The sequence below is a fragment of the Bombina bombina genome, chromosome 2 (genome assembly GCF_027579735.1).
Source record: "Bombina bombina isolate aBomBom1 chromosome 2, aBomBom1.pri, whole genome shotgun sequence".
Classification (NCBI taxonomy): Eukaryota; Metazoa; Chordata; class Amphibia; order Anura; family Bombinatoridae; genus Bombina; species Bombina bombina.
This window is the reverse complement of record NC_069500.1, coordinates 306,525,362-306,552,405: the sequence shown is the minus strand read 5'-3', so window position 1 is coordinate 306,552,405 and position 27,044 is coordinate 306,525,362. Positions and strand designations below refer to the sequence as shown.

The following is a 27,044-nucleotide window of genomic DNA, read 5'->3' as shown; positions in this document are numbered from 1 at the left end:
TTTCTGATTTTTCATCAGGATAAGGCAGTTTTGTGGACTTCTTTTAAATTCTTACCTAAGGTTGTGAATTCTAACAACATTAGTAGGGAAATTTTTGTCCCTTCTTTGTGTCCCCATTAAAATACTTTATTGGAAAGTGTTGTTTCTTTTGGCCATCTGTTCTGCTAGAAGAGTTTCTGAATTATCTGCTCTCTCTTGTGAATCTCCTTTTCTGATTTTTCATCAGGATAAGGCAGTTTTGTGGACTTCTTTTAAATTCTTACCTAAGGTTGTGAATTCTAACAACATTAATAGAGAAATTGTTGTCCCTTCCTTGTGTCCTAATCCTAAGAATTCTTTGGAGAGATCTTTACATTCTTTGGATGTGGTGAGAGCTCTGAAATATTATGTTAAAGCTACTAAAGATTTCAGGAAGACTTCTAGTCTATTTGTTATCTTTTCTGGTTCCAGGAAAGGTCAGAAGGCTTCTCTCGTTTCCATGGCTTCGTGGTTAAAGTTTTTGATTCTTCAAGCTTATTTGGAGTCGGGTCAAGCCGTGCCTCAGAGAATTACAGCTCATTTTACTAGATCAGTCTCCACTTCATGGGCTTTTAAGAATGAAGCTTCAGTTGATCAGATTTGCAAAGTAGCAACTTGGTCTTCTTTGCATACATTTACTAAATTCTACCATTTTGATGTGTTTGCCTCTTCGGAAACAGTTTTTGGTAGAAAAGTTCTTCAGGCAGCTGTTTCACTTTGATTCTTCTGCTTCTGATTTAAGTTTTTTTCCTTTCATTTATGAGAATAAACTTATATTTTGGGTTGTGGATTCATTTTTTTCAGTGAAAAATGGCTGTTTTTATTTTATCCCTCCCTCTCTAGTGACTCTTACGTGGAGTTCCACATCTTGGGTATTACTATCCGATATGTCACTAACTCATGGTCTCTTGCCAATTACATGAAAGAAAACATAATTTATGTAAGAACTTACCTGATAAATTTATTTCTTTTCATATCGGCAAGAGTCCATGAGGCCCACCCTTTTTATGGTGGTTATGATTTTTTTGTATAAAGCACAATTATTTCCAAATTCCTTTGTTAATGCTTTTTACTCCTTTCACCCCACTACTTGGCTATTCATTAAACTGAATTGTGGTTGTGGAGAGGGGTGTATTTATAGGCGTTTTGAGGTTTCGGAAACTTTGCCTCGCCTGGTAGGATTGTATATCCCATACGTCACTAGCTCATGGACTCTTGCCAATATGAAAGAAATTTATTTATCAGGTAAGTTCTTATATACAGTAAATTATGTTTTTTTGTTTAGTTTTTTTTTTTTTGCATTGCAAACTACTTTTAAAAGGAATGTCTTGTGGGTTTGATGTTTTAAGTCATCCACAGTCTCTTCATTTTGGTTTTGGGTAATGTTGTTGTTGATTATCACTTAGATTATGAAGAAACTAGTTTACTCTTTAAAAATATATATTTTGTAAACCTTTGTTAGTTCATATCTGAGCGATATAGACCTCCCCTCCCTGTCGCGGAAGACTCTGAATTTCTAGATTCCCCAATAACTGTAGAGGAACTTTTTAACGCCATTAAAAACTGCCCAGGGGGTAAGAGCCCAGGCCCCAACGGATTTTCCTCAGCCTACTACAAAAGGTTCAAGGAGATTTTAGCGGACCCACTCCTTAACCTGTTTAATGGTCTTCGAGAGGATCCCTCTTTATCTCGCGTCCTCCTAGAAGCGCACATTACGGTGATCCCTAAGCCGGGAAAAACTCCAGACTATCCTGGTCACTTTCGGCCTATTTCCCTGATCAATTCGGACATGAAGCTTTTAGCAAAAATTTTGGCTACTAGACTCAACAAATTCTTACCAGATCTGATCTGTAATTACCAGGTAGGATTTGTTCCTGGTCGTGAGGCCAGGGACAACACTATCAAGGTCTCACAATTAATCAATCATGCCAGAGTCACAGGTCTCCCGTTAGTGCTCTTCTCCACAGACGCGGAGAAGGCCTTTGATAGGGTGAGTTGGATCTTCTTGCGTCCGGTCCTGGAGAGGCTGGGATTTGGTCGGGCCTTTGTACACTCAGTTTTGGCGCTCTATTCTAACCCTAACGCTAAAATAAGAGTTAACGGTACCCTATCGTAGTCTTTCAACATCAGAAATGGCACCAGACAGGGTTGTCCCCTGTCCCCCCTACTCTTTGCCCTGTCTATAGAGGTCCTGGCTCATAAGGTGCGAATTAATCAGCATATTAAGGGTATAAAGGTGGAAGACACTGAGCACAAACAAGCGCTTTACGCAGACGACGTCTTATACACCTTAATTAATGCTTCGGAATCTCTCCCGGTACTCCTAGATGTACTCAAAGAATATGGTAAAGCCTCAAATTTCTCCCTCAATCTGAGTAAATCTGAACTTTTAAACATTAACACTTGTCCTAGAATAATTACAAACCCTACAACATAAGTATAAGATCACCTTAGCTACGAATAAATTAAAATACCTTGGAATCTTTTTAACATCTGACCCCTCAGATCTATTCAAATACAACTATATTCCTCTCAAAAACGATATAGCTGCAGACCTCTCCTCCTGGAAAAATAAATATATATCTTGGCTAGGCAGAATAGGAGTTATTAAGATGAATATCTTGCCCCGAATTCTATACCTCTTCCAGACATTACCTATAACTCTACCTAGGGGATACATCACTCAGTTGCAGAAACTCATTGAACAATATATATGGGCTAACACTAAACCTAGAATCCTGAGGCGCAATATGTACCTGCCAAGAGATAGAGGGGGACTCGGCCTACCAGATATTTCTCTTTACAAAAGGGCTATAGGTCTGCAAAGGATAGTCGAATGGGCACAAAATGCAAAGCATGGATAGATTTAGACAGACAGATCCTTAAAATAAATAATGTGAGTACACTTGCGTGGCTGCCACCTACACAGCGTCCTAGCATAGTTAACAAATATCACTTACTAGAAGAAACACTTAACACCTGGGACTCGGCTATTGCGACCACAACTCACATCTCCTCACGGCATTCTCCCCTAACGCCAATTCTTGAAAATCCTGAGATTCCATACCATAAAGTGGGATATTTGAAAATCACACCTTACAAAATAAAAGAGGGCTCGGTCTTTGGGGTGGTGGATAATGGGAAAGTAGCCCCGCAGGCTTCACTGAGGGACTTTCAACCTAAGATTTTTTCCTCCTGGTTACACTACAACCAACTGATACACTTTATTTCTAGCCATAAACATAAACAGGGATTAGGTAGATCACTTACCCCTTTTGAGAAACTCAACAAGTGGGAGAAGCCACAACAAGACATTTAATCTCCCTCCTATATAAGATAGCAGCCTTACAAGGGACTGACACACTCATTTGCTATACGTGCTGTTTGTGTATATCAGCAGTCTCCATGATTGGATAACATGTCACATAATGCCTAATGGCAGGAACTTGCTAGTCACTCCAGAGGAAATTGGTGCAGTATAAAATAGTTTTACAAATAACTTTATGCAGTGCAGAGCCACCCCTCAAGTACACTTTTTATTCATGGGTTAAGTGTACCTTAAATGAATGGCATAGACTTTTTTCAGGATTTGATGTAAAGATAAACATTGCATTTGTCCTTGTTTATTTAGTAAATAATGTATATATGTATGTATGTGTATATATATATTCCAATAGTTTAGTCAGACCAGCTCTAAGGGTACCTGATATAGTCTATATTTAAAGATAGGATTACCTATGACTACTAATATATGAGTCAAGGGTGCAAGGTGGAATCAAAAAAGTTACAATTACTCAAAAGGACAGTAGGAAATTATAAGATAAGATAAAAGGTCAGAAAAGTACAAGGATTCCATGGCCAGCACTATCCTATTCTAATACAATCTGTACTGGGAAAGCATAGCACCAAAGAGATATACAAAACCAGGTACACAGCAATGATTCACACATACACATGTCCAATTACAAAGCAAAACTCATTTATTGATCACCTACATATAGAGAAAGAAAGGCATACTGGTAATACCCTGAATACATATAGAATATAAAAATAATTAAAACAGACCTATGGCCATAGGGGAAAACTGGATGTCTATATAATTATACCATCACAAAATGAATGGATGTCAGTATCATGTAGAAAATGTCATAAATGACATGACATTCAATAACGGTATAAAAATTACAGACAAAATTGGTAAGAGACAGATATAGTAGTGTGCCTGTGGTTTATATATATCTGTTAGCAGACAATGCAATTAGCAGCATGGCATAAACAATAAGATTAAATGCAATCATTAGTGAGTTCAGGCAGTGCATGCATATGAATAACTGTTAGTGCATATCAAAGTGGCATATGTATAGTTGTTAATGAATCAATGCAATCCAAGCATCCAGAAATCACATCAATATATTTACCATATTGGTTTCTGCCCTGATATAATGTTAGAATGAAAGTGACAGATTCTCTATAGAGGGAGGAGAAAAAAACTAACCAGGTCTCCCATACAACGGGTATAAATTTCTGGGAGGAAGTAATTTTCAGCAGCACTGTTATGTCATGAAGAAGCCGCACCGGAACTTCCTGGCGGCAAAACACGTGTAACTTGTTTCAAACACCACTCGGGGTGGCTTGCCCGAGTTAACAGAGGATCTGTTGTGCTTTGACCGGGTCCTGGAAAAGGGAAATGGAGACAGCTGCAGCACCAAAGCGGTTTGGAAAGTGACGACTATTGCAACGGAGGTCACGCAGAAGCATAACGAATCGGTATCACATAGCCCAGGAGGTGGTGAGAGTGTATATGCGACCCTTAGATGGAAGTATATCTTTCAGTAGGATTATCCCTAAATACCGATGATTGTGAACCTACATACGAAATGCTATATATATGACCGTATTTGCATAAACTGCTTTCTAACAACCTACAGCTATTTGTAACTGCAGAACTGTGCCCTGAGGGAGCTAAACGACATATGCATGAACTGCTTTGACTAACATATGGCTTTGTCTGCACTCATTATATTTGCATGAACTGCTGAACTGCGTATATCCATATTGCTTCTTTTCAATCCAATAACAACAGGGCAATATGACAAATTGTCTTAATGCAAGGATGCTTGGATTGCATTGATTCATTAACAACTATACATATGCCACTTTGATATGCACTAACAGTTATTCATATGCATGCACTGCCTGAACTCACTAATGATTGCATTTAATCTTATTGTTTATGCCATGCTGCTAATTGCATTGTCTGCTAACAGATATATATAAACCACAGGCACACTACTATATCTGTCTCTTACCAATTTTGTCTGTAATTTTTATACCGTTATTGAATGTCATGTCATTTATGACATTTTCTGCATGATACTGACATCCATTAATTTTGTGATGGTATAACTATATAGACATCCAGTTTTCCCCTATGGCCATAGGTCTGTTTTAATTATTTTTATATTCTATATGTATTCAGGGTATTACCAGTATGCCTTTCTTTCTCTATATGTAGGTGATCAATAAATGAGTTTTGCTTTGTAATTGGACATGTGCATGTGTGAATCATTGCTGTGTACCTGGTTTTGTATATCTCTTTGGTGCTATGCTTTCCCAGTACAGATTGTATTAGAATAGGATAGTGCTGGCCATGGAATCCTTGTACTTTTCTGACCTTTTATCTTATCTTATAATTTCCTACTGTCCTTTTGAGTAAATATATATATATATATGGAAAAGAGTGTGTGTCTGCGCCTCTCTTAAGTGGACTATATGAATAAAAAAGTATATGGGGTGGCGACTCCCCTATCCCAAAACACTTACTGCTAGGAACCTCAATCACTATGAGGTAAGTAGTCACCAAAAATAGTTGGCCTCCGTAATTGGCTGCGATATCCAAACTCTCCAAATGGTCAGTCAGGAGTGCCCAGGTGAATCGATCAGCTGTGTTTAGCAATAAAGTAGAGATGCGGACCTCCCACTGTATATCTGTGGTGAAACCAATGCTGTTGCTGCAGATTTCCAGAAGCTGTTCCTTGTCAGGGCCGCTGATAAGAGGGATGTAAAACCGTGTATCCCTTGCTACGTCAGCCAAGCACCAGGATCTCCCTCCTCCTCGCTCCTCCTTCCTGCTCAGAAGCCACCTAACCTGCAGAGCTTCATTACTTCATTCATTCATTTGTAATGAAGCTCTGCAGGTTAGGTGGCTTCTGAGCAGGAAGGAGGGGCGAGGAGGAGGGAGATCTTGGTGCTTGGCTGACGTAGCAAGGGAAACACGGTTTTACATCCCTCTTATCAGCGGCCCTAACAAGGAACAGCTTCTGGAAATCTGCAGCAACAGCATTGGTTTCACCACAGAGATACAGTGGGAGGTCCGCATCTCTACTTTATTGCTAAACACAGCTGATCGATTCACCTGGGCACTCTTGACTGACCATTTGGAGAGTTTGGATATCACAGCCAATTACGGAGGCCAGCTATTTTTTGGTGACTACTTACCTCATAGTGATTGAGGTTCTTAGAAGTAAGTATTTTGGGATAGGGGAGTCGCTACCCCATACACTTTTCTATTCATATAGTCCACTTAAGAGAGGCGCAGACACACATTCTTTTCCATATATGCACCGTGAAGACAACTTGGGAGTCTACACACAATTTTTTCTGCAGCCCCTCTTTTTCTAGAGTTTATATCTAACCGACTAATATACTTAATTTGTATATATACATATACATAATTTGTTCATATAGTATACTAGATAGCGCGATTGTCAAATCTTTTGTACTTATATATATAAAAATACTGTGTTGATGAAGGAGGGCACTCACAGGACTTTTTAGAATCAGAAGACAGTGTAAATTTATTTTCCAAATGAGTAATAACATTAAATTGAATGTCGAAGTTCAATATGTCGATATTCAATTTAATGTTATTACGCTTTTGGAAAATAAATTTGCACTGTCTTCTGATTCTAAAAATTCCTGTGAGTGCCCTCCTTCATCAACAAAGTATTACATAGTCCCTAAGAGGCACCCAGGCGCTGATTACATTCGTGTGGAAGGCGTGCTGGGCCACCGGCTAAGTTTTATTTATTTATATATAGTATATATATATATATATATATATATATATATACATATAGTATTTACTTAAAATGTTTTTAGCATAATGTTTCTAATAGCTCTGTTAATCTAAAATAAGATTTTATCTTCCTTGAAATCACTATGATGTTTTATGATGTCAATTGTTTTAGGTGGTGAGAAGCACACAGGTGGAGGTAGAGAGTCAGGAAGTGATTCATGGAAACATTATATGAGACGATCTACCTGGTAAGCGTCAACTTTGGAACTGAATTTGTATATCTTAGTGTTCAATTACTTAATCCAATTAGAAACATATATTTACATTCCCAATATCTTTTATTATGTTTGCATGCACATAATGTAAAAATGTGTCTCTATAGTGGTTAAAAGGGCAGAGGATGTGCCAGAGAAGGACACACTAAAAGTAAGGTTAGAGAGGTAGGAGAAGAACCACAAACGGGCATATACAGTACCAAAGGACTGGATGGTTTGTTGCAAGATAGTATCAAAGGTTGCAGACTGCTAAAGAAAGATTGATATAGAAAAATGGCCTTGAGATTTTTCTGTAAGGTCATTAGTAACGTTAATGATTGTAGTCCCTGTGGAGTGTTGGGTACAAAATCCAGATTGCAGTTGATCAAGGAGTTGTATGTTAGGAAATGTAATAGATGTGTATATACTAGTTTTTCTAGAAGTTAGAGGCTAGGTTGAGTATGAAAATAGTGTGGGTGGTAGTTGAAGGAGGTAGTTGTAGGGGGGGTTGGATCCGAGGATAGGTTTGACTAAAGCATGTTTAAGGGATGAGGGAAATATACCAATGTTGAGGTAAAGATTAAAAATGTTAGGAGTAAGAGTAGGGACATATAGTGGAAGAAAACAGATAGGTAAAAAGGTGATATAAGAGCAGAATTTTAATTCTCAGTAAAAGGGGCAAAAGAAGTTGAATTAGTAGACATTGATGTCTTTTGAGCAATTGAGGAGGATGGAGTTTGCTGATGTGGTGAGAGATTATTTCATTTCTGATGGAGTCTATTTTGTTGTTGAAGTGGTTAGCAAAATCATGGACTACGAGAGAAGAGATAATAGGAGGTGGGGGGGGGTGGTAAGGGAATTAAATGAAGAGAACATATGTTTTGGGTTTGAAGAAAAAGAAGAGAATAGAGTAGGAAAGTAATCCTGCTTTGATTATTAAGATTGCAAGATAAACTTTTAGTTAAGAAAGTAAAAAAACAGCAAGACCAGTGTCGTTCAGCATTGCAGGAGCATTTGCGTAGGTAGCGCATAAAAGGAGTATGCTGAGGATGAGTGCGTCATTTATGAGCTATGGTAGAAGGGGCCAAATTGTCTAGGAATGATCTGAGAGTGAAGTTATAGTGACTGACTGGTCAGGGCTGAAAAATAAGGAGATAGAAGAGAGCAGAGGTTTGAGAGGCTGAGAAGTTGCAGATTTTTTAACTTAATGCTTCTGTGGAATTTGGTGGGGGTTAATTGGTGGCAGAGTGTTGTGATGCTGCATGTGAGGAGATATTTCTGTGGTTTTAACTCTTTAGGCAGGATTGCAATGAGACATCCAAATACAAGTATTTATAAAAGTAAATATAAAAAGAAATATTCAATTTATATTTATGGCTTAGTCGAAAATTTGTGACTCAAGTTACCATGTTATATATTTTCTTTCTTTCTAATGACACGGTTTGAGTCCACGGATCATCATCAATTAATGTTGGGAATATCACTCCTGGCCAGCAGGAAGAGGCAAAGAGCAGCAGAGCTGTTAAGCATCACTTCCCTTCCCACACACCCCAGTCATTCTCTTTGCCTTAGGTGCAAGGAGGAGGTGAATGTTTAGGTGTCTGGTAATGATTCTTCTATCAAAAGTTTTTTATTTTGGAAATCTGAGCAAGCTTGCTCTGATCTTCCCTTATGTGCTGGGTGTAGCCGTACTCCACGTTAGTCTCTTCAGTAGGGCAGTGGTGGCTTTAAAGCAGTTAGGAACTTGTGGAGGAGGCTTCACTGTGTTTTGGTAACATGTTGCTGCCCTAGTATAGAAAGTATGAGTAGGTTTACGCTATCCTTTCTTTGGTTACAGGTCTCTGTGAGGAGTGGAATCCTCAAACTTTGTAAGTCGTCCTCCTGCCTGGACAACCAGACTGCAGGTAAGTGCCTTTTTGTCTTCTGGGGCTAGGAGGCTGGCACTGAAGCGGTTAAACACCCTGTCTGCTCTTAATGTGGGACAAATATTCTTATGAAGGGTAGGTAGGCAGTGTACAGGCACTTAATTTGCATGTGAATGGAGGTTTAGGGGTTAATCCACTTCATGGAAGGGGTTAACCATTTATGGAGTTCAAACTGTAACTTAAAATCGTTTTATTAACTATCAGAAGTTTTATGATTTATTCCTGGTACGCCTATGGTTCAGTTCCATGGGGAGGGGGTAATCTTATTTCCTCTGAGATAAGCGTAGAAAGTCTTAGGGGATAATTCCTTAATCTTGCCGGCTGCATGATTTAGGTACCGCTGTTTCTAGTTTTCTGTAAGTTGGCAGCCAGCCGGGGTCCCTTGTGTTTCTAATTATGTCAGGGACTGCTAGGAGAGCGTGGTTTTAGATGGCGCTATTCCTATGGGGCTGGAGACATGTCCCTCTGTTCGGAAGGCAGCAATGTCATTTTCACACTGGGTAAGCGTAGGTCTTTTCCAGTATATCATATGGCAGTGTTTTTTTGTTGCAGGAACTCCTCATGTATTTAGAGGAGATTTTAGTCATGTTTTTGATATTTTCGGCGGAGTGAAACGCTTCAAGCCATGACGAATTTTGGCCCCGCCCCCTTCTCGGAAGCGGAGCAGCACCATTTTAAAACCTTACCGGCTTTCTGTTTTGGGGCTCCGCATTGTTCTCCGGACTGAGAACGGAGCGGAGTCGTTGTGGATATTGCTAAGCGATGAGAGTTCCACTTAGTTCTCTCTTTCAACTTCTAAGCGCTGCAGTTGTAGATTATAAGCAGCTATAGTCAGCACATTAATGAGTAGCCCTGTATCAATAAAAATTAACATTAGGTCCCAGTATAAATCATTTGGACTGGGAACTCGGTTTAATAAAATTGTTGTTTATTATAAGAATTAATGTTTCGGTATTTTTAATGAGGTTTATTGGCTCTGGAGGTACAATCTGTTTTACAGCACATCTGTCCTTTATTATTAGATAAACTCTTTTAAAAAAATAAATAATTTCTTTGTTAGAGTCTTGCACATCTAAGAATATTTATTTTTTCTGTACCTCTGGTTTAGCAAATGCTATTGTTTGTACAGATTGGTTTGAACTTAATGTCTCCAAGGATGATGCTGTTAAGGCACTGCCACAGCTTTCTCCTTTAACGTCCCAAGCCTCTATGGTGTCACATGCAGTGCCCTGTGGTTCCTCTCAATCTCCTTGAGGAGTGTATTTGCATACAGAAATAGCAAGCTCAGGTATCATCTGTGGCTTAGTCTGTTTTTTCCTTTCCTACAGGGAAAATACAAGAGGACATTTAAAGCCTCAGATAAGAGGGTTTCTGCTCCACATGCTGCTACGCAGGTTTGTCTTCTTCTAAGCTAGTGAGGAGGATTCACTGGTAGTCTCTAAAGGCTGAAATCTCAGATACAGACAGTATAATTCCTTCATCTGTTACTGAAGTCGTATCCTTCAGTTGTATGCTTCAAGACCGTTTTATAATGTGCAGGAGGTTTTAGCTGATTGGACGACACCGATTCCCTATCGTTGTCTACCCTTCCGAGTTCTTGTAAACTTTATCGGTTCTATATTTTTTTTCCTCTGTGGATCTAGACGTGCTGTGAGATGTTCACAGGAACACTAACTCAGATGAGTTGTTTGACAGTCAAGCTAAAGCCTTAATTGTACGCCTACAGGCTAGGGGTTATAACAAAAAGCAACTGGATAATATCTATGATGAGGTTAAGAAATTAAGGCAGAGCGATTTGCTTATTGGTACAAAGAGAACTAATGATATTACACAAGATAAAGTTGTTTTTACAACTGAGTACTCTAGTCAATTCTATAAGGTGTGTTCTATACTTAGGAACACTTTAAACATATTGAAGGAGGACAGTGCTCTATCCAGTGTAATTGAAACTTGTAAGTTTGTTCCCAAGACACCTTTGACTTTATCCACTAAACTAGCTCCTAGTCTTGTATGCAAAGGCACTCCTAGCAACAGCAAATGGCTAAGGAGAAAAGGGACATATAGATGTGGTAATGGCACTTGCATTACTTGTGGTTTTTTGAGTGTTGTGATAAGTTCAAATGCACGGTAACAAATGAGGAATACTCCAGTAAATTTTATGCCAATTGTCGGAGTTCATTTGTGGTTTGTTTTCTTCAGTATGTTGGTCAGACCTCTAGAGAGTTGAGGTCCCGAGTAAGGGAACATGTCAGAGACACAAAGGATTTTGTCAAAGAATCTGCTATTGCCAGACACCATAACTTGTTCCATATGACAAATGTCTTCAATATGACAGTTAAAGTGATTGACAAATTAATCCCTCCCATAAGAGGTGGTGATAAGTACAAGCTGTTACAAAAACAGGAATTGTACTGGATTTATAAATTGCGAACCATTACCCCCACAGGGTTGAACCGAGAATGGGATATGAGCTATTTTATAGATTAGTGTTTTAGCTCTGTTTACAGTATTATTTGTTCACCTGTATGTAAATTGTCATGCTATATTTATTAATAGCAGTATTTCGTGGAACCAGTATTTGAAATATAACCTTCATGTATAGAGCCGATGTATCATAGTAATGTTTTCTAAGGAGTCCTTAATGTCCTAAATAAGGTCATGTCTATTGCTCAGTAAAACAGAAAAAATAAAATAGAATAAAATAAAACAAAATAAATGAAATAGTATAGGTTGAGGTAAATTCCTCTGATTTATTGATAAGTATTGTATTATCAACTACAGTTTTGAATATAAATTGCTCATTTCAAACATTTATTAACATACTTATGAATTATTATTTTTATTTCATTATTTATTCTCTTATTCTTTTTTTCTATAATAGACTAACATTGCATGTAATTATATAACATACTTAGTTTGAATTTTGGATTCTAACTTCATTTATATTTTTTCTTTAATAATAGCTCTTTTTTTTGTCCCATATATGTTTAATCTGTTGGGGGTTTAATTAATATATCCTTGTAATTTTTTATCAAATGTCATTTTGGGTATAGTTTCTCTTGTGTTTAGAATCCCTTTGAATGTGCTTGTGTTTTTGTTTGCTCTTAGTAATGTGTAATATATCTCTGCAGCTTGTACATATGTTTTTTTACTTGTGTCAGATGTTTTTAAGTTTTGATTACAGGCTAATCAGGTCCCTTTAAATATGGAGCCTGAGCAGTATCACATATCCCATGATTAAGTGCCTGGTGTGCCATGAAACTAGTCAGGAGTTTCCTGATATGTATCTGTATTTATCTGTATTTTAAAAAGTCAATAAAGGTTTCATTTTTTTCAGCCTTCTATCTGGTGCCTTTTGTAGTGCGGCTTCATCTTTTTTTCTTTTGATGCTTTTTGGCTGACTTGTTTGTCCACTGCAGCGTGCACCCCCTCCATTAGCCCAGTGGTTTGTTCCACTTCCTCATTCCATTTACAAGGAGCATTTAGGGAGCTGCAACGGCAAGACCGGTTTGTTTTTCTGGATATTGCTCCCTGTCTCACGTCCCTTTAAGGATTTCCTGTTGCTGTCTCTCGGAAATGCACGGTGCCCTTGGTAGAAGGGAGTTTTCTACTTTAACTCAGAGATCTTAGACCTCTGTGGAGGTAATCTAGCTTTCTTTTTGACATAGGAAGAATCTGGAGGTTTAGTTGTTCATTTAGAGCAACATCCAGCTTTTCTAGCCTTGACGTTACTAACCGCCGGGCTTTGTGGCTGAAACTTTGTCAAATGATTCCTCCAAATCCACACTTCTGGTGTTTCCTTTCAAGGATCAGATTTTGTTCGGCCTTGTTTTCTGGCATTGTAAGGGAGATTTGGTGTAGTAGTTTGATCCACTTCACCTGAGGCAGGAGGATGTGGGTTTGAACCCAGGTAAAGCTCCTGCTTTCCCATCCAAGAACGTTAAGAGTCTATGGGCCATTCTCCTTATCCTGCAGGGTCAGTCAGGACTTTTTTGACGTACAATTTAGGATTGCTCTCGAGGGCAGTTTTCTTTTTCTAAAATATCTACAATACAGGTGTGATAAGAGTAATCACTTGAACTGGATCAGGACCTTCCTCGCTGGGAGCGATAGTTCCTTTCCGGTTTGGAAGCGGAGTTTAGGCGCTTGCCTCAAATAACTCGGGAGTATCCTTCTCTTTTAGTTCCAAAGGAGTGAACAAAGGACCGGAAGGATTTATTGTTTTCATGAGAGGATCTTCTCAAGTCTGAGTTCCTTCATCCTAGACAGATTTTTAGGTCTTGCAGTATCTTCCTTCCTTTGAGAAAGTTCTCTTTAAGACATCCTGTCCAATCTTCTTTCCCAGGGTGGGGAAATGAATCGGACAAGAGTCCCTTGTTTCTTTTCCAGGGGTGATGAATTTGGGTTTACCGCAACTTTTTTCCTGATTACAACAGATTTATTCTGTTTTAGGAAGTTATGTGGGGCCAGGCCTGGTCAATACCTGGATGGGAGTCCGCTTGGGACTACCAGATGCAGTAGATTGATCTTACTAGATTCTCTATCTAGGATAAGGAGTTTAATTTCCTTTTCTCCAACATAGGTGTGTCCGGTCCACGGCGTCATCCTTACTTGTGGGATATTCTCTTCCCCAACAGGAAATGGCAAAGAGCCCAGCAAAGCTGGTCACATGATCCCTCCTAGGCTCCGCCTACCCCAGTCATTCTCTTTGCCGTTGTACAGGCAACATCTCCACGGAGATGGCTTAGAGTTTTTTAGTGTTTAACTGTAGTTTTTATTATTCAATCAAGAGTTTGTTATTTTAAAATAGTGCTGGTATGTACTATTTACTCTGAAACAGAAAAGAGATGAAGATTTCTGTTTGTATGAGGAAAATGATTTTAGCAACCGTTACTAAAATCCATGGCTGTTCCACACAGGACTGTTGAGAGGAATTAACTTCAGTTGGGGGAACAGTGAGCAGTCTCTTGCTGCTTGAGGTATGACACATTCTAACAAGACGATGTAATGCTGGAAGCTGTCATTTTCCCTATGGGATCCGGTAAGCCATGTTTATTAAGATAGTAAATAAGGGCTTCACAAGGGCTTATTAAGACTGTAGACTTTTTCTGGGCTAAATCGATTCATATATTACACATATTTAGCCTTGAGGAATCATTTAATCTGGGTATTTTGTTAAAATTATATCGGCAGGCACTGTTTTAGACACCTTATTCTTTAGGGGCTTTCCCTAATCATAGGCAGAGCCTCATTTTCGCGCCGGTATTGCGCACTTGTTTTTGAGAGGCATGACATGCAGTCGCATGTGTGAGGAGCTCTGATACATAGAAAAGACTTTCTGAAGGCGTCATTTGGTATCGTATTCCCCTTTGGGCTTGGTTGGGTCTCAGCAAAGCAGATACCAGGGACTGTAAAGGGGTTAAAGTTAAAAACGGCTCCGGTTCCGTTATTTTAAGGGTTAAAGCTTCCAAATTTGGTGTGCAATACTTTTAAGGCTTTAAGACACTGTGGTGAAATTTTGGTGAATTTTGAACAATTCCTTCATATTTTTTCGCAATTGCAGTAATAAAGTGTGTTCAGTTTAAGATTTAAAGTGACAGTAACGGTTTTATTTTAAAACGTTTTTTGTACTTTGTTATCAAGTTTATGCCTGTTTAACATGTCTGAACTACCAGATAGACTGTGTTCTGAATGTGGGGAAGCCAGGGTTCCTTCTCATTTAAATAAATGTGATTTATGTGACAATGAAAATGATGCCCAAGATGATTCCTCAAGTGAGGGGAGTAAGCATGGTACTGCATCATTCCCTCCTTCGTCTACACGAGTCTTGCCCACTCAGGAGGCCCCTAGTACATCTAGCGCGCCAATACTCCTTACTATGCAACAATTAACGGCTGTAATGGATAATTCTATCAAAAACATTTTAGCCAAAATGCCCACTTATCAGCGTAAGCGCGACTGCTCTGTTTTAGATACTGAAGAGCATGACGACGCTGATGATAATGGTTCTGATATGCCCCTACACCAGTCTGATGGGGCCAGGGAGGTTTTGTCTGAGGGAGAAATTTCAGATTCAGGGAAAATTTCTCAACAAGCTGAACCCGATGTGATTACATTTAAATTTAAGTTGGAACATCTCCGCGCTCTGCTTAAGGAGGTATTATCCACTCTGGATGATTGTGAGAATTTGATCATCCCAGAGAAACTATGTAAAATGGACAAGTTCCTAGAGGTCCCGGGGCTCCCAGAAGCTTTTCCTATACCCAAGCGGGTGGCGGACATTGTAAATAAAGAATGGGAAAGGCCCGGTATACCTTTCGTCCCTCCCCCCATATTTAAAAAATTGTTTCCTATGGTCGACCCCAGAAAGGACTTATGGCAGATAGTCCCCAAGGTCGAGGGAGCGGTTTCCACTTTAAACAAACGCACCACTATACCCATAGAAGATAGTTGTGCTTTCAAAGATCCTATGGATAAAAAATTAGAAGGTTTACTTAAAAAGATGTTTGTTCAGCAGGGTTACCTTCTACAACCAATTTCATGCATTGTCCCTGTCACTACAGCCGCGTGTTTCTGGTTCGATGAGCTAGTAAAGGCGGTCGATAGTGATTCTCCTCCTTATGAGGAGATTATGGACAGAATCCGTGCTCTCAAATTGGCTAATTCTTTCACCCTAGACGCCACTTTGCAATTGGCTAGGTTAGCGGCTAAGAATTCTGGGTTTGCTATTGTGGCGCGCAGAGCGCTTTGGTTGAAATCTTGGTCAGCTGATGCGTCTTCCAAGAACAAACTACTTAACATTCCTTTCAAGGGGAAAACGCTGTTTGGCCCTGACTTGAAAGAGATTATCTCTGATATCACTGGGGGTAAGGGCCACGCCCTTCCTCAGGATCGGTCTTTCAAGGCCAAAAATAAACCTAATTTTTGTCCCTTTCGCAGAAACGGACCAGCCCAAAGTGCTACGTCCTCTAAGCAAGAGGGTAATACTTCTCAAGCCAAGCCAGCCTGGAGACCAATGCAAGGCTGGAACAAGGGAAAGCAGGCCAAGAAACCTGCCACTGCTACCAAGACAGCATGAAATGTTGGCCCCCGATCCGGGACCGGATCTGGTGGGGGGCAGACTCTCTCTCTTCGCTCAGGCTTGGGCAAGAGATGTTCTGGATCCTTGGGCACTAGAAATAGTCTCCCAAGGTTATCTTCTGGAATTCAAGGGGCTTCCCCCAAGGGGGAGGTTCCACAGGTCTCAGTTGTCTTCAGACCACATAAAAAGACAGGCATTCTTACATTGTGTAGAAGACCTGTTAAAAACGGGAGTGATTCATCCTGTTCCATTAGGAGAACAAGGGATGGGGTTCTACTCCAATCTGTTCATAGTTCCCAAAAAAGAGGGAACGTTCAGACCAATCTTAGATCTCAAGATCCTAAACAAGTTTCTCAAGGTTCCATCGTTCAAAATGGAAACCATTCGAACAATTCTTCCTTCCATCCAGGAAGGTCAATTCATGACCACGGTGGATTTAAAGGATGCGTATCTACATATTCCTATCCACAAGGAACATCATCGGTTCCTAAGGTTCGCATTCCTGGACAAGCATTACCAGTTCGTGGCGCTTCCTTTCGGATTAGCCACTGCTCCAAGGATTTTCACAAAGGTACTAGGGTCCCTTCTAGCGGTGCTAAGACCAAGGGGCATTGCAGTAGTACCTTACTTGGACGACATTCTGATTCAAGCGTCGTCCCTTCCTCAAGCAAAGGCTCACACGGACATAGTCCTGGCCTTTCTCAGATCTCACGGATGGAAAGTGAACGTGGAAAAGAGTTCTCTATCTCCGTCGACAAGAGTTCCTTTCTTGGGAACAATAATAGACTCCTCAGAAATGAGGATTTTTCTGACAGAGGCCAGAAAAACAAAACTTCTAAACTCTTGTCGGATACTTCATTCCGTTCCTCTTCCTTCCATAGCGCAGTGCATGGAAGTGATAGGTTTGATGGTAGCGGCAATGGACATAGTTCCTTTTGCGCGCATTCATCTAAGACCATTACAACTGTGTATGCTCAGTCAGTGGAATGGGGACTATACAGACTTGTCTCCGAAGATACAAGTAAATCAGAGGACCAGAGACTCACTCCGTTGGTGGCTGTCCCTGGACAACCTGTCACAAGGGATGACCTTCCGCAGACCAGAGTGGGTCATTGTCACGACCGACGCCAGTCTGATGGGCTGGGGCGCGGTCTGGGGATCCCTGAAAGCTCAGGGTCTTTGGTCTCGGGAAGAATCTCTTCTACCGATAAATATTCTGGAACTGAGAGCGATATTCAATGCTCTCAAGGCTTGGCCTCAGCTAGCGAGGGCCAAGTTCATACGGTTTCAATCAGACAACATGACGACTGTTGCGTACATCAACCATCAGGGGGGAACAAGGAGTTCCCTGGCGATGGAAGAAGTGACCAAAATCATTCAATGGGCGGAGACTCGCTCCTGCCACCTGTCTGCAATCCACATCCCAGGAGTGGAAAATTGGGAAGCGGATTTTCTGAGTCGTCAGACATTGCATCCGGGGGAGTGGGAACTTCATCCGGAAATCTTTGCCCAAATCACTCAACTGTGGGGCATTCCAGACATGGATCTGATGGCCTCTCGTCAGAACTTCAAGGTTCCTTGCTACGGGTCCAGATCCAGGGATCCCAAGGCGACTCTAGTAGATGCACTAGTAGCACCTTGGACCTTCAAACTAGCTTATGTATTCCCGCCGTTTCCTCTCATCCCCAGGCTGGTAGCCAGGATCAATCAGGAGAGGGCGTCGGTGATCTTGATAGCTCCTGCGTGGCCACGCAGGACTTGGTATGCAGATCTGGTGACTATGTCATCGGCTCCACCATGGAAGCTACCTTTGAGACGAGACCTTCTTGTTCAGGGTCCGTTCGAACATCCGAATCTGGTCTCACTCCAGCTGACTGCTTGGAGATTGAACGCTTGATCTTATCAAAGCGAGGGTTCTCAGATTCTGTTATTGATACTCTTGTTCAGGCCAGAAAGCCTGTAACTAGAAAAATTTACCACAAAATATGGAAAAAATATATCTGTTGGTGTGAATCTAAAGGATTCCCTTGGGACAAGGTTAAGATTCCTAGGATTCTATCCTTTCTTCAAGAAGGATTGGAGAAAGGATTATCTGCAAGTTCCTTGAAGGGACAGATTTCTGCCTTGTCTGTGTTACTTCACAAAAAGCTGGCGGCTGTGCCAGATGTTCAAACCTTTGTTCAGGCTCTGGTTAAAATCAAGCCTGTTTACAAACCTTTGACTCCTCCTTGGAGTCTCAATTTAGTTCTTTCAGTTCTTCAGGGGGTTCCGTTTGAACCCTTACATTCCGTTGATATTAAGTTATTATCTTGGAAAGTTTTGTTTTTGGTTGCAATTTCTTCTGCTAGAAGAGTTTCAGAATTATCTGCTCTGCAGTGTTCTCCTCCTTATCTGGTGTTCCATGCAGATAAGGTGGTTTTACGTACTAAACCTGGTTTTCTTCCAAAAGTTGTTTCTAACAAAAACATTAACCAGGAGATAGTCGTGCCTTCTCTGTGTCCGAAACCAGTTTCGAAGAAGGAACGTTTGTTGCACAATTTGGATGTTGTTCGCGCTCTAAAATTCTATTTAGATGCTACAAAGGATTTTAGACAAACATCTTCTTTGTTTGTTGTTTATTCTGGTAAAAGGAGAGGTCAAAAAGCAACTTCTACCTCTCTCTCTTTTTGGATTAAAAGCATCATCAGATTGGCTTACGAGACTGCCGGACGGCAGCCTCCTGAAAGAATCACAGCTCATTCCACTAGGGCTGTGGCTTCCACATGGGCCTTCAAGAACGAGGCTTCTGTTGATCAGATATGTAGGGCAGCGACTTGGTCTTCACTGCACACTTTTACCAAATTTTACAAGTTTGATACTTTTGCTTCTTCTGAGGCTATTTTTGGGAGAAAGGTTTTGCAAGCCGTGGTGCCTTCCATTTAGGTGACCTGATTTGCTCCCTCCCTTCATCCGTGTCCTAAAGCTTTGGTATTGGTTCCCACAAGTAAGGATGACGCCGTGGACCGGACACACCTATGTTGGAGAAAACAGAATTTATGTTTACCTGATAAATTACTTTCTCCAACGGTGTGTCCGGTCCACGGCCCGCCCTGGTTTTTTAATCAGGTCTGATAATTTATTTTCTTTAACTACAGTCACCACGGTATCATATGGTTTCTCCTATGCAAATATTCCTCCTTAACGTCGGTCGAATGACTGGGGTAGGCGGAGCCTAGGAGGGATCATGTGACCAGCTTTGCTGGGCTCTTTGCCATTTCCTGTTGGGGAAGAGAATATCCCACAAGTAAGGATGACGCCGTGGACCGGACACACCGTTGGAGAAAGTAATTTATCAGGTAAACATAAATTCTGTTTTTCTCTCTCTGCAGTGTCTGTCTGTCCAACAGCAAGTGCTGGTGATCCAGTACATAGTTTATCCATCTTGCATCCAGTAGGTTTGGAGTTTGGATCTAGCTGCAGTTGACTTTACCTTCACTTTCAGTGACTCAAGGTAGGAGGATATTGGTCTGTCGTTTATCAAGGACATCATTCCCTTTTAATAATTCCATAGAATGTAGATCATTCGGATATGTCTCCATAGAAAGATCTAGATCAGTCGTCGAAAGACTTCTCCCGAGATGGTTTCGGGAGTACCTGTATCAGGGCACGTGCTTCTAGAGACATTCTTGGGTTATGTGTCCTCGGACTTTATCCTGCTGAGCTGGTGACACAGTATGGGTCTGTTTAAGGCGCTGGACTTTTGAATAAGTGTCTGCTCTCCTTTTTAACATCTTGGAGTTGAGAGCGTGTTTAATGTGCTGATGAATCGGCTTCTGTGGTGCTCGCTTCGGCAGCACATATACTAAAATTGGAACAATACAGAGAAGATTAGCATGGCCTTCTTTGGTTCCAGTCGCTTTATGTCACCTTAATGGTTTTCATCTAACATCCGGAGGAACTCTGATCATGTAGGAGGTGACTTGTTTTGTTTAGTGGGCGTAAGCTCACAATTGTTCTCTCTCTACCTTCCACTTTCCTGGAGTGGAAACTTCAGCTGGTTGTGTTCTCCTCCCTGTCAGCTCTGATAGTTGCTTGGGCGGTTCCTTTGGAATTCAGACTAATATCCTGTTCTCTCCGTTTGCTCTCTACCAAGAGGCGTTACTCATATCAAATAGGAGAGAGTATTGGGGATTCTTTTAGCTCCTACATGGCCTCGCAGGATCTGGTATGCAGATGTAGTAGAGATGTCATCCCTAACTCTGTGGAGGCTTCTTCTCAGGGAGGACCTTCTACTTCAGGGGCCCTTCCTTCATTCGACTCTCGCTTCTCTGAAGCTAACTGTTTGGGGACTGAACGCTTGATTTTTTCCAGGCATGGTTTTTCTGAGTCGGTTTTTGAGTCCTTGGTTCAGCCTCGCAAGCCTGTTACTAGGTGGATTTACCATAAGAGATGGCGTCAATATCTTATTGGTGTGAATCTAAAGGATATTCCTGGAGGGAGGTCATGATCCCAAGGAATTGTCTTTCTCCAGGAAGGCCTTGAGAAAGGGTTATCTGTCTGCACCCTCATGGGTTAGATCTCTGCTCTTTCCATTTCTTTTACAAGATATGACGAGTCCACGGATTTCATCCTTACTTATGGGATATCGCCTCCTGGTCAGCAGGAGGAGGCAAAGAGCTCCACAGCAGAGCTGCATAAATAGCTCCTCCCTAAAGTGAGGTGTTTAGTTTAGATTCTTCAATCAAGAGTTTTTTATTTTTAAATGGTGCCAATGTGTACTGTTTTACTATAGAGCAGCCTCTGCAGTTATACCCTTAGGGCTATGGGAACTGGTGGGGTTTTAGCCTTGCTGCGCCTCCCATTATTGTGCTGCTCTGATGTGCTGGTCTTAGAGAAATTTAACTAAGACCCCTCTATCTTCACAGGAACTCAGGAGGAAGAGTGGACCTCTTGACACTGAGTTTTCATGCTGTTCCTCAGCATGGAGGTAGGTGCAGTTTTGTTTTACTTCTGGGGCTCTGCAGCATATCCCAGATTTAACTGTACTTTATTTTTGCTATCAGGGGCTACGTGTAATAAGGGCTTCCCTGCTACAATATGTTATTCCTCATCTAGGTACAAGAGTATGAGATCTAACATACGTTTATTCCCCCAACGTTCTGAGAGAGACTAAGAAGTGTTGGGGTATGATGGTGCTAGACACTGTATAATATGTGGGCAGTTCTGGTTGCGGTGACAATATGGGCTTATAAGGCTGAGGCTGGGGTACACTACCGGAGGTCATGTTTTTTAACTTTATTAAGGCTCCGGTAAATGGCGGTTCTCAGTTTGTTTTTTGATGCATTTATGTTTATGCCCACGATGGGCGGGGCTTGATGTTCGTGCGCTTCCGCGCAGTTACTTTCTCCATTAGTTCCGTCTGGCAGCGTTCCTCACGGCCCCTAAGATCGCTTTTTGTGAGAGTTTACAAGTGACCTTAGAAACGCCGTACGAGGGGTGATAGGGTCAAGCACGGGGAGGCAGGCAGGAGCCACAGCAGAGCTGCGGCAAGGTGTCTGTTGTTTTAAAAAAAAATTGGCCAGTTAGTCTAACGACACAGGGAGTGTTAAGTTAATTAAGAGCTTCTCTCTGTTTTTTGCCTATAAAGAGGGTTAGCGCAGAGGGAGTATTTAAAGACACAGTACTATAGTCTTTATTTGTATTACTGATTCTGTGACTCGACCAAGTTTGCTTGTGTTTTTCTGTTATCACAGTTTGTTAACATGGATGACATTGAACAAAGTACATGTCCCATGTGTTTAGATGCCATTGTGAAAACCCCTGTTACACTTTGTCCCACATGTATTGAGAGGGCTTTTGCAGTGTAAAGAACAAATTTTCTTTAATAAAGATATATCTAATGAATGTCCTCAGACTGATGAAATTCAGGGTATGCCACATCTTTCTCCCCAAGCGTCACAGCCTTTAACGCCCGCACAGGGGACGCCATGTTCTTCAATGGCGTCTGCTTCATTTACTCTGCAGGATATGGCTGCAGTTATGTCATCCACTCTTACAGAAGTTTCTCTTGTTAAGTGTATCCAGTCCACGGATCATCCATTACTTATGGGATATATTCTCCTTCCCAACAGGAAGTTGCAAGAGTCCACCCACAGCAAAGCTGCTATATAGCTCCTCCCCTAACTGCCATTACCAGTCATTCTCTTGCAAGTCTCAACATAGATAGGAGGTCGTGAGAGTCTGTGGTTTTTTATACTTAGTTTATTTCTTCAATCAAAAGTTTGTTATTTTTAAATGGCACCGGAGTGTGCTGTTTATCTCAGGCAGTATTTGGAAGAAGAATCTGCCTGCGTTTTTCTATGATCTTAGCAGACGTAACTAAGATCCAGTTGCTGTTCTCACACATTCTGAGGAGTAAGGTACTTCAGAGGGGGAATGGCGTGCAGGTTTTCCTGCAAATAAGGTATGTGCAGTAAAATATTTTTCTAAGGAATGGAATTGACTAAGAAAATACTGCTGATACCGAAGTAATGTAAGTACAGCCTTTAAATGCAGTGAAAGCGACTGGTACCAGGCTGATTGATAGAGATATATGCTAAGGTATGTGCAGTAATATATTTTTCTAAGGAATGGAATTGACTAAGAAAATACTGCTGATACCGAAGTAATGTAAGTAAAGCCTTAAATGCAGTGATAGCGACTGGATCAGGCTTATTAATAGACATACATACTCTTATAAGAATGTGTTTTAAAACGTTTGCTGGCATGTTTAATCGTTTTTTTAACATATGTTTGGTGATAAAACTTATTGGGGCCTAATTTTTCCACATGGCTGGCTTAAATTTTGCATAGAAACAGTTATAGGGAAGGTAATCCACAGCTCAGCTGTGGCAGTTTTGTTGTGTCTGTTTAAAAAAATGTCGTTTTTTTTTTTTATCTGTTTTTTGCATTAAGGGGTTAATCATCCATTTGCAAGTGGGTGCAATGCTCTGTTAACTTATTACATGTACTGTAAAAATTTCGTTTGATTTACTGCCTTTTTTCACTGTTTTTCAAATTTTGACAAAAAATTTTTCTCTTAAAGGCACAGTAACGTTTGTTATATTTGCTTGATAACTTGATTTAAAGTGTTTTCCAAGCTTACTAGTCTCTTTATTAGTTCTAACATGTCTAACATAGAGGAGGCTCTGTGTTTATTATGTTTAAAGCCATGGTGGAACCCCATTTTAGAATGTGTACCAGATGTACTGATTTCATGTTAAACAATAAAGATCATTTTTTGTATTTAAAAACATTATCACCAGAGGATTCTGTCGAGGGGGAAGTTATGCCGACTAACTCTCCCCACGTGTCAGACCCTTTGACTCCCGCTTTAGGGACTCACGCTCAAATGGCGCCAAGTACATCAAGGGCACCCATAGCGTTTATTTTACCAGAGGATTCTGTCGAGGGGGAAGTTATGCCGACTAACTCTCCCCACGTGTCAGACCCTTTGACTCCCGCTCCAGGGACTCACGCTCAAATGGCGCCAAGTATATCAATGGCGCCCATAGCGTTTATTTTACAAGACATGGCAAAGGTTGTGTATAATACACTGGCAGCAGTATTAGTCAGACTACCTGAAATTAAAGGAAAGCAAAACAGCTCTGGGGGTAGATACAGAGCATACAGACGCTTTAAGAACCATGTCTGATACTACCTCACAATATGCTTAGTCTGTGGGTGATATTTGTGACTCAGGGAAGATGATTTAACCTGATTCTGATATTTCTACATTTAAAATTTATGCTTGAGAACCTCCACTTGTTGCTCAGGGAGGCTTTAGCTGCTCTGAATGAATGTGTACAATCGCAGTGCCAGAGAAATTGTGTAGACTGGATAAATAATATGCAGTGCCGGTGTGTACTTATGTTTTTCCAATACCTAAAGAGGTTTACTAAAATTTTTCATAAGGAATGGGATAGACCAGGTGTGCCGTTCTCTTCCCCTCCTATTTTTTAGAAGAATGTTTTCTAATAGTTGCCACCACACGGGACTTATGGCAGACAGTTCCTAAGGTGGAGAGAAGAGTTTCTACTCTAGCTAAGCGTACCACTACCTCTGGCGAGGACTGTTGTGCTTTTTTAGATCCAATGGATAAAAAATGTTTATTCAACAAGGTTTTATCCTGCAGCCCCTTGCACGCATTGCTCCTGTCACTGCTGCTGCGGCGTTCTGGTTTGAGTCTCTTGATGAGGCTTTACAGGCTCCATTGGATGAATATATTTGACAAGCTTAGAGCACTTAAGCTAGCCAATTCCTTTGTTTTCTGATGCCTTTGTTCCTTTGACTAGACTAACGGCTAAGAATTCTGTTTTTTACTATACTGGCGCGCAGAGCGCTATGGCTTATATCATGGTCAGCTGTCGTGACTTTAATAAATAAGCTACTTAACTTCCCTTCAAGGGGCAGACCCTATTCAGGCCTAGTTTGAAGGAGATTATTACTTATATCACTGGAGGAAAAGATCATGCCCTTCCTCAGGACAGGTCCAAATCAAGGGACAAAAAAAGGCCTAATTTTCGTGCCTTTCGAAAATTCAAGGCAGGTGTGGCATCAACTTCCTCTAAGGCAAAATAAGAGGGAACTTTTGCTCAGTCCAAGGCGGTCTGGAGACAACCGGACCTGGAACAAAGATAAGCAGGTCAAGGAGCCTGCTGCTGCCTCAAAAACAGCATGAGGAACGGACCCCTATCTGGTAACGGATCCTATAGGGGGCAGACTTCATTCTTCGCCCAGGCGTGGGCAAGAGATGCCCAGGATCCCTGGGCATTGGAAATTATACCCCAGAGATATCTTCTGGATTTCAAAGCTTTCCCCCCCAAAAAAGGGGAGTTTTTGCCTTTCACATTTATCTGCAAACCAGATAAAGAAAGAGACATTCTTGCATTGTGTACGTGACCCATTCAGTTCCAATAGAGGAACAGGGACACAGTTTTCCTCAAATCGGTTTGTGGTTCCCAAGGAAAGGAAACCTTCAGACCTATTTTGGATCTAAAAGATCTTAAACAAATTCTTTAGAATTCTATCATTTAAGATGGAAACTATTCGTACCATCTTAACTATGATCCAGGAGAGTCAATAGAGGACTACAATGGATTTGAAGGATGCTTATCCTCACATTACGATGCATAAAGATCACCATCGGTTTTTCAGGTTTGCCTTTCTAGACAGGCATTACCAGTTTGTAGCTCTTTCCTTTGGGTTAACTACAGCCCCTAGAATCTTTATGGAGGTTCTGGGGTCACTTTGGCGGTCCTTAGGCCGCGGGGCATAGAAGTGGCCCCTTATTTAGACGACATCCTGATACAGGCGTCAAACATCCAAGTTGCCAAGTCTCATACGGACGTAGTACTGGCATTTCTGAGATCGCATGGGTGGAAAGTGATCAAGGAAAGAGTTCTCTATCCCCAATATCAAGGGTTTCCCTCCTAGGGATTCTGATAGATTTTGTAGAAATTAAAATTTACCTGACGGAGTCCAGGTTGTCAAAGTTTCTAAATTTCTGCCGTGTTCTTCATTCCATCCGCGCCCTTTGGTGGCTCAGTACATGAATGTAATCGGCTTAATGGTAGCGGCAAGGGACATAGTACCGTTTGCACGCCTACATTTCAGACCACTGCAACTATGCATGTTCAGCCAGAGGAACGGGGATTACACAGATTTGTTCTCTTGTTAAATCCGGACCAAGAAACCAGAGATTCTCTTCTCTGGTGACTATCTCGGGTCCATCTGTCCAAGGGTATGACCTTCCGCAGGTCAGATGGGACAATTGTTACAACAGATGCCAGCCTTTTAGGTTGGGATACAGTCTGGAACTCCCTGAAGGCTCAGGGATAGTGGACTCAGGAGGAGACCCTCCTTCTAATGAATATTCTGGAACTGGGAGCGATATTCCATGCTCTTCAGACTTGGCCTCAGTTAGCAACTCTGAGGTACATCATATTTCAGTCGGACAATATCACGACTGTGGCTTACATCAACCATCAAGGGGGAACAGAAGTTCCCTAGCAATGTTAGAAGTCTTAAAATAATTCACTGGACAGAGACTCACTCTTGTCTAAAAGCTATCCCTATCCCAGGTGTTGAGAACTGGGAGGCAGATTTTCGAAGTCGTCAGACTTTTCATCCGGGGGAGTGGGAATTCCCTCCGGAGGGGTTTGCACAAGATCAAGCAGGAGAGTGCTTTGGTGCTTTTGACAGCGCCTGCGTGGCCACGCAGGACCTGGTATGCAGATCTGGTGGACATGTCATCCTTTCCACCACGGTCTCTGCTTCTGAGACAGGACCCTCTACCTCAGGGTCTTTTCAACCTTCTAAATATAACTAATCTGAGATGGACTGCCTGGAGACAGAACGCTTGATGTTATCAAAGCATGGCTTCTCCGAGTCAGTAATTGATACCTTAATACAGGCATAAAAGCCTGTCTCTAGGAAAATTTAACATAAGATATGGTGTAAATATCTTATTGTTATGAATCCAAGGGTTACTCATGGAGTAAAGTCTGGATTCCCAGGATATTATCTTTTCTCCAAGATGATTTTGAGAAAAGGGTTGTCAGCTAGTTCTTTAAAAGGACAGATTTCTACTCTGTCTATTCTTTTGCACAAGCGTCTGGCAGGTATTCTAGACGTTCAGGCATTTGGTCAGGCTTTGGTTAGAACCAAGC

At 41.1% G+C, this 27,044-nt stretch overlaps 1 protein-coding gene and 1 pseudogene across 1 annotated transcript in view; both read left to right on the top strand.

Annotated features, from left to right (window-relative positions):
- LOC128648765 (alpha-aminoadipic semialdehyde dehydrogenase-like) overlaps positions 1 to 27,044 on the top strand; it is a 283,737-nt gene that overhangs the window by 246,576 nt on the left and 10,117 nt on the right. The window contains 1 exon segment of the mRNA XM_053701624.1: positions 7,269 to 7,344. Within this exon segment, the coding sequence (XP_053557599.1) occupies positions 7,269 to 7,344 (76 nt within the window).
- On the top strand, positions 20,174 to 20,234 carry LOC128650664 (uncharacterized; annotated as a pseudogene).